The 11906-nt window shown below is 38.1% G+C and overlaps 1 protein-coding gene across 1 annotated transcript in view; it reads right to left on the reverse strand.

Annotated features, from left to right (window-relative positions):
• RXFP2 (relaxin/insulin-like family peptide receptor 2) overlaps positions 1–11906 on the reverse strand; it is a 55487-nt gene that overhangs the window by 23239 nt on the left and 20342 nt on the right. Inside the window, 2 exon segments of the mRNA XM_009327863.1 lie at positions 1202–1273; positions 2318–2423. Of these exon segments, the coding sequence (XP_009326138.1) occupies positions 1202–1273; positions 2318–2423 (178 nt within the window).

An 11906-nucleotide genomic window follows, 5' to 3' on the forward strand; every position in this document is an offset into this window, starting at 1 on the left:
TCAGCCTGGAGAAGAGAAGGCTTTGGGGAGACCTTCTTGCAGCCTATCAGTACTTAAAGGGGGCTTATAAAAAAGATGGCGGCAGACTTTTTAGCAGGGCCTGTTGCGACAGGACAAGGGGGACTGGCTTTAAACTAAAGGGGGGTAGATTTAGACTAGCTATAAGGAAGAAATTTTTTATGCTGAGGGTGGTCAAACACTGGCACAGGTTGCCCAGAGACATGGTGGATGCCCCATCCCTGGAAACATTCCAGGTCAGGTTGGACGGGGCTCTGAGCGACCTGATCTACTTGAAGATGTCCCTGCCCGTGGCAGGGGGGTTGGACTAGATGACCTTTAGAGGTCCCTTCCAACCCAAACTATTCTATGATTCTATGATTCTATGATTCTATGATTCTATGATATGAATTCTTACCCTTGGAGCTGTCCCTATTTTCTTACGTAGACTTCATACATGCTAGCTTTGTATGTATGCCTTAATCCTATAAGAATTTATCTGAGGTATAGGACTGATTGATTTTTTTGTTATTAACAACAGCCATATTTAAAAAGGACACAAGTCATTCTACCTGACAATGTAATATATATGAACGCCTTCCTTCTTCATAACTCGATGAAGGTCTGACTAGTTCCTACAGGAACTTGGAGGAAGCTGTATTGAAAGCTGTCCAAGTCAAATTCCAATAAAAAGGCCACCCTACTGTATAAAGAACAGGGAAAACACCACCCAGCTTGAAAAAACATGCACTAGTGGTCTGCGACAGGGTTGACTACACAGGAGAATTTGCCATATGTACAGCTACTTGCATAATTTTGCAATTGGTTTCCATGGTAGCTGAGCATCAAAACAGAAAGAAAAAAGGGAAAAATTAAAAAGATGCTTTATTTAACCTTTTAAAACAGTAAGGTGCAGTTTCATGACAAAATGGTGGTATTTCTTATTAGACAGACTTATTTTCTGCTTACCTATTTTTCTGTGGCAGGGAGCAAGACTAGATCTCTGTGTATTGCATACAAAACGGCCTGCATGTGTGCACATCTGGTTACACTGGAAGACCAACATGATGAAAACATGAATTTCAAAGGCAAATGCTGTGCTATACTGTTAAAAAAGTGATCACACGGGTGACTGTATATTGATTTTGTTCATTCTATATACTCCAGGACTCGTAATAATTTAATAAACTCTCAAGATACTCACATTTTCTTCACCTTTGTACACTTGCTGAAAACTTCATCTGGAAGAGAAGGGATCTGGTTGTGTGTGAGTGACCTAAAAGTAAATGGTAACTGATGTTTAAATTAGGTCTTAACTGGTCAGTGTTACAACTCTCAAAAATCAGACCTTACATCTGGGTGCAGCCAACACAGGGTCAGAGCCCGGAAAGGACTTTGCGCACATTCCATTACGTTACAGTGGGTGCAGTACGTTGGTTGCATTACCTTGCCTGTGAAGCCTAGGTAACCTCAGCTTCTTTGCCATCTGTCCTTATTGTTTAAATCCTGAGCTGAAGCTTGAGTGCCCTCCTAGGATTAGCTGGGAGAAGACAGGCCTGCCTTTGGTCTGTTTGGAAAGTAAATGCACTTTACTGCTTGAACAAGCTAGCTGAAGGCCAGCAAGCTTCATTGCCGAGTTTTAACACTGGCTTCTTTTAAATATTTGCCTTCAGTGATCCAGACAGATCTTTGAGACTTTCTCATATTAACAAGTATTCAGCAATATATAATTTTTGATGACCTGTAGGACTGGAGCGAGCAAAATGAAATAGGGAGCTGTCAGTCATCATTAAGAACCAATAATCCTGAAATTCCTGCTATGGTAACTTCAGCAATATTTGGTGGGTGCTCATTACCCCAGTGCTGGCTGCACAACCAGTGATCTTTACTGCATGGCCGGGGGCTGACAGGCTTTAAGCAATAGGAATGATGAACGCAAATAGCATTCAACTCACCTAATTGTAAACATCTACAGTGCAAAATGCACGTCTCAGCTAACACCCCAAGCTCTCTTTAGAGGAGGGAGGTAAACGTGTTCTGTGTGCAGTTCATATGACCTATATTAGTTGACTGGTTTACAGTGTTGACACATATATTTTGTCGGATGAATTCCACACTGAAGTGGGCCTTGCAGCAAAATGCTTACAGCATTCACTACATACTAGTAAATCACCTAGTAAATATCCATAGTGCCTCAACCTTTTCTGCAGTCTCTGAATGCAGAGGGCCCATACTTGGTAGTATAGCACTATGCAAAATGTGTTTAGGCATCTCTCTGTAAAACAGCTTTATGCTGGAGAGCAAAGGGAACTCTACTTACGGAAGGGTTACATTACTTGGAACAAGTGGAACGGACTTTAAATTAACAGCAGCACATTCTAGTACTGTTTCCATACAGCTGCACCCTTCTGTATATTGGTGGACACCTGGGAAAAGGAATTCTTGAATGAATGTCTTACATATGACCCACCAAGTACATCTGATCAGATGGAGTGTCATTTTGAGACCTCTTTTTAGAAAGGGATTGGACATCTAGATGCAACACCCCCAAATTACCTTAGTAAGCTTCACCTATCAGGAAGGCTATAAAACACTGATGCTGCGCTTCCTAGGACTGCAGTGCTTTACATGTAATGAAAGCAAACGTAAGTAAAAAGTAAACCAAGTTTAATACCCTACTGTCCATAAGCTACAATAAGTGTAACTGAAACACAACATGTACTTGATGTACGTATAAATTTATATATACATACAAACGAGAACATCTGAGAAACTGCTGATGGAACAGTTTCCACTGGAGAATGCAGATTTAAGTCACTACACTTCACTGGGAAATCGGATGCTTTGATTTCAGTGCAGACCAGAGGGAACACAGCATCTAAACTTGCCTCTTGCTTGCCAAGACACTGTCCTTGCTTTCTGGGATTCAAAGGAAGGGCTTTTTGGGTACCCCAGCTTGGCAGTCCATCTGAAGAGCTGTCCCAGAGCTGTAATACTTTGACTGAGCTGAGGCTTTTGGGTTTATGACTCTTCATCAGTAGGCAGGAAGAAATATTTTAGAAGATATTCTTTCATAGAGAAGCCTTTCTTTTTTCTTTTGTTCCTGGGTGGGATGAAAACAAATACTGACTTTCCAAAAGTTTCCAGAAATGTAATTACCATTTTCCTGCAACTTTATAGAGCTGCAACATGGCACTGACGAGGAAGTTCTGCATTGCATTACTTTGCTCTGCTCTGGTATGCATGCAAAAAGCTCTGGGAAAGTAAAGGAGTTCCCTGAGCGCATCTAAAATTCCAGATATCTCTATAATTATAGTAAATATATGTATGCAGTGAAAAGCCTTAGAAGTGTAAAATAGTTTAAGAATATTAATAAAGGCATTAGGATTAAGTTAGAATTCTTCTGATAAATCCAGATAATTAGGCTTTCCATGAATATTAAAGATACCTGCCCATCCACTATTACCTCCTATAAAAAGTGTTAATGTTTGTCAGCTGTACTTTAAATTGTCTATCAGCTTTTAATGAAAACCAGAACATTAATGCCAATTTGTCTGTGGGGTACACGTGTTTTCTTATATGGAATAGAACCAAAAGTAAATCTTCAAAGGGATTGTTCTTATTGCCTTTTCTGCTGATTATGAGTAGCAATTATAAGCCCAAATTAAGAAATCTCAAGTAAATTGAATATCAGAAGTGTACCAGACTATAAGCATGGCACTATAAGCATGAGAGAAATCTAATGTTGATGCAAAATATTATTAGCAGATGTGTTTATAAAAAGAACTGAATGCTATAGTAGAATGATTAATGTAGTGGAGAAACTCATACTGCAGTACATGGTGTAGCATGGAGAGTTACAAATTATTTCCAGTGAAAAGCTACAAATGACAATGGAAGTGTTCTAGGACAAGACTGAAAGTCAGAAAGTGACTCAGTAAAAAACAGAAAGCTTACACCAGTTTCAGTAAATTAATATGTTTGGTGATCTCAAATTCAAGGCAAAACCATGGAAAATGATGAGAACAGATCATTACTGGACCAACTAAATATATAGGCAATTGTACAAGTTATATGAGATTTGAGAGAAAATCAGTTAAAATTTATAAAGCTTAGACTTTTTTTTTTAATAGATTGGCAGAAGGTAGGAATCTCTATTACATATGGAGAATATCAGTCTTTGGGGCAATCAGTGTTAGCAGTACACCAGAGTGCAGTTTGGAGCTAGTAACGGCACTGGTACGTAGATGAACGGTAAACAGGAAAGGTGCGATGTGGAAAGCCATAAACACAAATGACCACATCCAAAGATGGTGGCTGAGGGGTGATGGTAATGAAAAAGGAAAGAGGCACAGGAGGATGATTTGAAATACCTAGAAAGAAGAAAAGGAAGTGAAAGAGATGCAAGAACTTCATTACGAGGCAGGTAGGGAGGGAGGATACAAAGCGGGAGATCACAGTGGTGTTGACACATTATCTTCTGACCCAACATGATTCAGAGTGACAGAAGAAGTCAAATGTGATGTAGAGGAAATCATGCTCCAACACAGGGATCATTTATTAGCCGAAAAAGGAGATTGGTCTCATTGATCTGACTTCCTCATTGCTCTTTTGGATTGAAAGTGGGCGTGGAGATCAGTAAGACAGAGAGGAATGGTAGTGTGATCACCACCAAGTGTGTATGTGCTTATGCACATATACCAACATATGTATAAATATAAGACTCTTGCAACACTTGAAATCATCACAGAATAAGAATTCTTCACTTCTTACTGTAGAAAGCCTTACTGAGCATAAGTACCCCTACTTACATGCAGGAGTTCATGCACCCACTTTGAAGGATTCCCCACAGAGATATGCAGTGATTACCCATTGTCCACAGCAGAGGATAATATAATAGGGATTCTACAGGAATCTGACCACTGGAGTCTGCCTGGGGCATGCCGTTAGACACTCTGTCAGTTTTCTCTGCTGACCAGCATGGTGTAATTCCCTCATTCACCCAAGAAAAGAAAATATTCAATTACATTGAAAACCCCGGACTTGTCAGGCTTGTGGATCATCTGCCAACTATTAGTGATTCAGTGTGTATTAGCTGAAGGAGCGCATCCCACAAGCAGATTTTGTTTCTGTGTGCTTACAGCTGTTGGAGTACTCACCACAGTTCTCTTCATCTGCACCATTCTCACAGTCATTTATGCTATCCCAATGAAATGCCTGCAGGAGGCACGTCGTATGATTTCTGCATGGAAAATAACCCTTTTGGCAGACAACACCAACTGAAATGTCTTCCACCAGCCAGGATTCTGAGAAAATATGGGAAGACATTTCCTCTATAGCAGAGTACGTTTCAAATTAGGGAGGCCTGATAAAACCACAACCACAGCATGCAACAGAATATTTTCATTTTTCACTTTAAAGTGCATTGTATGTCATTTTAATTCCGCCACTTGCATTACAGTGTCAGCTACAAATGGCTTATCACCACTGAAATTTAGAAGAGACAGCTTAAAGTTTCTGTTTGTTTTTCTTCTCTCTTTCCCATCATCTGCAGAACACATTACTGGCCAGAAAGAAACTTATCAATGTAGTTTCCTGGTAGACTGATTCCTCGAAGGTGTGAGCGTTAAGTAGCAGAACCCTGCAGCATGGCTGGGGATGGACAGGGAAGTGGTACTTGGGTGCTCCTGGCTGGGGGAAATGGAAGTCTCATGTCAAGAGAGAACTTCCAGCTGGAGCATGTGGAAAGCCACTTCCCATGCCTTCGCAGGTGGGCAACAGGGAAGTGTCTACTTATACATCAGAGAGGTACAACTACTAAGAACACCTAATGCACACAATTACAGTAAAATGTTTGAGCAATTGGCAAGACAAATCTTGGTATGAATCTGCAAAGTTGGTCTCGTTTATGGCTTTTGGGATTTTTTTTGCAATAATGCAATTACATTTATAGTCTTCTAAATCACTCATTTAGACAAGATGTTCAAAACAAGAGAATAGTTTTTATTTCCTCTATTGGTGCACATCACAAATGACTGGTTTTCTGCAGAACATTTGCAGGATATCTGCTCTATTGTTTCATTACAGGTATGGAGCATATGTCCATTTGCAAAAACACTTTTTCCCTTTCACAAAGTTTACAGGAGCTTTTATGGCCAAGAAAAACTCATGAAAGAATGCTAAAACTGCAGAAAAGCAAACCAAACAAAACAGGAAAGTTCTTTGTATCAGAGCTGATTCTGTTTTTACTCATTAGCAACGTCTTTGAAAAGTGAAGTTCAAATTTGACAAAGCAAATTTGATTATAATCTTAGCTGAACAGGTAGAAGTGTCTATGGACCCACCTTGCAAAGGCAGACATGCTAACTGTAGACACATGAGACTCCTATGGGACTATATGCAAGATTAAAATGAAACATATGGGATAAAATTATAGGGAGGAATGGCAGAAACAAAGTGAAGTAATCCAATTCCTATGAGGCTGATGGACAATTAGGGGCTATATAGTATCAGCAAGGATGGAAAGAGCAGAAATTCAGCTAAACAGTAATCTTTAAAAACTGAGTATGTTTTAGTCTTATCTAACTAACACTGTCCTAATAGTACTGCTTTTTTTATGATGCAGAGCATTGAGGTTGAGACACAATGATAGGAGATGAAATACATAGTTGATTCCAAACTCAAGCTTGAGATCCAAATTCAATTAATTTTGGAAATCTCACCAAGATATGCCTTGCCTTTTAAGTGCGATACCTCTAACATTCTCTTGCTGCAAAACTTAAAAGATGGAGGAAGAAGTTTAGACTAGCTTTTCTGAAGGCTTTTGTTGGGATCCACTATGTGGATAAAAATAGGTAGTTTAGGCTGGTTAAACTATAGATCTTTGTATATCAGTATTTTGAACAATGTTACAATTAGACTCTGATAGTTTGCTGTTTTCATCAAAGTCCTTATGGTAGTGCCAGTATTTTTAGTTCTAACTCATTTTTTCATGTATCAGATATTGCACAAAGGTTGGACTGGAAAAAGCTTTCTTTCTGTATTCATTCAGGGACAGAAAAAGCATTTTTTCAAAGTACATGTATATGTTCAGTATGGCCTGACAGTCCCTTTTAAAGAACTGAGTGTGTCCATGACCTTTCAAGAGAAGCAAAGCTACAACAGAATGCATGTGGGGTAGCAGAGCTGAAAATGAACCCTGCGTCTCTCTTCGCTCTCAGCATTCAGTTAATTGCCCTTGCAGACAAGAAGCCAGCTATGGTCCAAACAAGAAGGGCTTGCTCTTTTAGTTTTCTCTTTGAGCCTCTAAATTAATTTTAACTTGTCTTAATTTGCTCTTTTATCAAGCATAGTGCACTTACTGCTCTGATGGCTGCAGTTGTTCCTGACACACTTTCCAGTAACGCTGACACACAAACAACAGCCTCATCTGCTGGGTATCCACATTCTCATCAACGTCTGCAGTATTATGTGGAGCAGTTCCATAAGACTCATGATTTACTACCCCATGGACAGCACTTTGGCTGACGAATAGATACAGATAGAAGTGGAAGCTTTGCTTTCAAAGCAATAATGCCATAAAAGCAGTTCTTTATTCACTACGTGATAAAATTCAATCTTCAAATTTCTGCCTATGATGGAGTTGCTCCTTCTCTACTTACTACTAGATTTCCCCTATTTCTCACCATAAATTTCTGAGTGGCAAAAATCGACCAAACCGTATCAGGTATTACTGAGGATCAGCTAGGTCCACGCAACATGTGCACAGTTCTCGAACATGTCACTGTTATTCAATGTGCTTTAATGAAACAAGTCTGTAAATTGATTGCAAACTTGGGAGTGCAAGCAAGGAATGTTGTCTCTTTCAGTGACTGCGGTTTTAAGAACAGTTTTGTTTAAAGCAGAAAAACGGAAACATTCTCTGCAAATGTCCAAGTTGTGCAAAAGCTCTCCTTTGCAATAAGACAGATCCGGAGATTTCAGCGCTGGTTAAAATTGGTTTAGTGAAAGCCCATTGTTGAATCAATACTGTTTGGAGCTGTTGTAACACACGTAATTAAGGCACATTTCAGATTATAAAGAATATATATTTTTGATCCTATTATTACTGCTCCCAGTTCACTGTGAGAGCAGACAGGTCAGTTTGCTTTACTTAGCTTCAAAATCACTGAAATATTATTGACTGAGAGCTCAGTGGGAGCGCAACTGTTGTTAAGTTCACATATCACTTAAGAAGGAAGAGATGAAAAGAAAGAAAACAACCAAGTATGTCAAATGAATCATAAGCACTTAGAATTTGTAAAAATTTTTGGAAAATGGAAAGAGAATTCTTTACATTTCTGGACCCTGTTTCAGTTAAGACACCCACTAAAACATACACAAAATTTCTTATTTGTGCACAGATCTAAGTTTTCATAACCATTCTTTTCCAACAATGTGTTTTTTCTAGCTGGGAAAAGAAAGACTCAGTTTTATATCAAATTTTCCCTGGAAAAAAAACAACTCGATAGATTCAAACTACAGGTTGAAGAGATGTTTGATGAACTGCAAGAACTGTTACCATTAAGCTTTGAAAACGCTGTGGATTGTCCACATGAAACATGCATGTAATGGCCTGAACAGTGAGCAGGATTAAAGCAACAATGCAAATTAGATACCGTCTGTGTGTGAAATTTCTAAAATCTACAAAAAATGGCACTAGTCATCAGGTTTTCACATTAATCTAAAATGTGCTTGCTTTAGGGCTCCTGCATTTACTATGGTGACAGACTCTTCATCCACGGCACTCCACAGGAAAACAACATCCCTGCACTCTCTCTTCGAAATGAACAGATCCTTTACCAGGTTATTCTTTTCCCCAGTTGAAAAGTGAGTCACACTGTAATTTATGCTCAGTAGTTGTATGACACTTAAATATGATTGATTGTCATATTTATAATAGCTGGTTTTTTTTTTTTATTGTCAGAACTGAACAACTCAACTGATCACTATCCTGCATTGGTACTATTATTAAGGTGTGGACTGTAAATCCCTTCCTGACACTGAGAAGCAGTTACTCACTGAAGAGGTCCTATAGTTGCTCTGAACAGCAGTTGATCATAAAAAGAAAAGGCTTGAAATTCTGGATTTAAATATTTTATCCTTAAATTTGTCACGTGTAGAATCTCTAGGCAGTGATATAAAAAGTCTGAAACCGCTGTTAAAGATACCTATTCTCCCAGCTACATCAGAAGATCCTCCTGGGCTTATCAATTCAGACTGGTAAGACTTATTCAGGTGTTGAAATTTCAGTCACCGATGTTTTAGCACATTTTGGCTAACTAGCATCCATTACAAAGTTACGGCTCCGATTTGAAAAACCTTCTTCCCACTCAGCAGCATGCCAGTTTTGTTTCCCCACCATGCCTAGGATGCTGTATAATTACTTTCCATAGGTCTTGGCATGTGAGGATAATTGTGTGATGTTTCCTTCTGGCTGGAAGACTTCGTGTCACAGTGGCCTGTTGGAGAGGGCTTTTTGGGGAATAAATACAACAAAAGGGAGCTGTTTCTCGCCAGCCGTTAGAGGGCAGTAAAATACCATCTTTTTATACTGCATCAGTTTATTCAGACTAACTACTAAGGGCGCTTTTTGAAGGTTAACCAGCCATTCGGATATCAACTGAATTTATAATCAGGTGATGTTTTCCACTCTTTTGGAGTGGACTCATATATCTGTTCTAGGAATTGTAGAGTACATACCTAGTGAAGCCTAAACAGCCTATAATCGATACCCATTTTACATTACAGATGTTTTCCTTGGAAACGTGTCACAGATGTGGGTTTCCCAGATGTAACTGTGTCCTATGACATTCCCGAAGCTGCTATACTGAACATGTACATTTGTAGACACATTTAAGAGGAGAGGGCAAGACGGGAGCTGATCAGTTATTCTCTCCATATTTCTGTACCTCTTGGAACGCAGTTAAATGAGGGCTGTGAGGACTTGTCCACACAGGAAAAATCTTTTGCTTGTACCTGTGGTTATCAAAGGCTTTTAAGCTGGAACCTGTTTAGGACAGAAGCTGCGCTGCCTTGGAGTGCCCAGTCATCTTGGGTTCAATCCCTCTCTGGAGTAGTCTGAACTAGTCAGGTTTGGCTAAAGGGAACAAAGAGTTTGCTGTTAAACCAAGATAATTTATGGCAAAATTGGTTCAAGCCTTATTGTCTACTATTGATGGGGAGTATATGGAAAAAGAAATTTGAAAGAATGGTAAGGTGGATATTTATATTTTTTATAACAGTTCAAGATAAATAAGATACATTTCATGGTGTGTAAACAGGAAACATAGTAAGGGATGCTTCGGTAATAAATTATTTCCAACTTACATTTCTTCTAATCGAACTTGTACCAATGAAAACAATATATTAATCTGTGTAATGAAAAGGTGAGTCATTGTATGGTTTTTATTAACCACATTGTCTCAAACCAAATGTTGGAAACATAATAAAATAAAGTTTATGTTAAAATAAAAGCTTTACATGAGTAAAATTTCCTTCGGCAGTAACAAAACGTAGTGATTTAAAAACAGTTATTTTTAAGTGGAGGATTTAGTAAAATTCAGTACATTAAAATACTGCATATTCCACTCCTTTGTAACAGGGTGTCTACAGAACAAATAATCTATTCTCTAATACTTATTTTCTGTCTCTAACAGACTGGCAATTTTGAAAATTTCTTCACAGCAATATGTTTTCTGTTTCAGTTTCTGATTTTGATTACACTATAACCTGCCCTTTATGCATTATTAGAAAAGAATGCTATTTTATTAAAGAACCTTTCACAAGCTTATAAATTACCATTCGTGAGCTAATTACAGTGAAAACCATTTATTCACTTTTCTGTAATGCTTCAGGAATTACTAAGCTTAAGAAAACTATTCATTATTAAAAAAGAAATTGTGCAGGAACTGAAAAGTCAATTTTGGAAAATTTGGGTAAATGAAATACTGTAGCTTCTACTTGTATATTGTTATATACAGTGTTTCTATGGGAAAGAACTTTTCTCATAGAAACAATCTTTTAGGCAATAGTTTCTGAGATTCAAAGTGCTCTATCAAATCTATAATTCTAATTTTAATATACTGATACTGAAAGGATTTTCTTGGCCAAATTACCACAAATTTTGTTGCAATAAAGAAATATTTATGAAAATTCAGTTGCTAAGTTAAATGCTTATTTTTTTAACCTAATATGTAGAAAATGTGTTATGATACTGGTGTGAAGCTTGCTGTTTACAACAATGTTTTATTATGTCCAGTACTTTTTCAAAAAGCGTCAGTTTATCCTTTAGTCTTACATTCGACTAATTTCATTTCATCAAAATTTAGAGTAACCTGGTTGGACAATTCTGTCATTTTATGAAAGCAAATTTCCTCATGTGCTGTAAACATTTTTTTCCCTAAAAATATGTTTTTTAAAATCATGTAAATGAAAATTCCTTACTGATTCCTTGCTTTAGATGAAGTTCCTTGTTAATTCCTTAATGTAAATGAAATTTCCTTACTGTGTCCCAAAAGGCAATCAGGTTTATAACGAATTAAGAAAGCAGCGGTCTTACCTTGGATTTCTAACAGAGGAACAAAATGGAGCAAAATAGCATTGCTGACAGTCTGAAGTCAGTAAGATTAAAAGAAGGGCAATAGCATGTTTATGGCCATCGAGCAGTACTTATGCTCTGGACACTTTAGTAGCTGCTCTCATAAAGAAATCTCCAGTTCAGCTATGTGTGGCATTGAGCATGCTCACAGCCTGCTGCTTCCCAGCTCTAAAGGAGAAGTGTCTTGTCACCCATCAGGTTGTTGGCAATTATTTAAATCACAGTAACAGTTTTGTCTGACTTCTGGATTACTGCTGCTTTCATCTGAGAA

The sequence above is a fragment of the Pygoscelis adeliae genome, unplaced genomic scaffold, assembly GCF_000699105.1.
Source record: "Pygoscelis adeliae isolate BGI_AS28 unplaced genomic scaffold, ASM69910v1 Scaffold14, whole genome shotgun sequence".
In the NCBI taxonomy this organism is placed as follows: Eukaryota; Metazoa; Chordata; class Aves; order Sphenisciformes; family Spheniscidae; genus Pygoscelis; species Pygoscelis adeliae.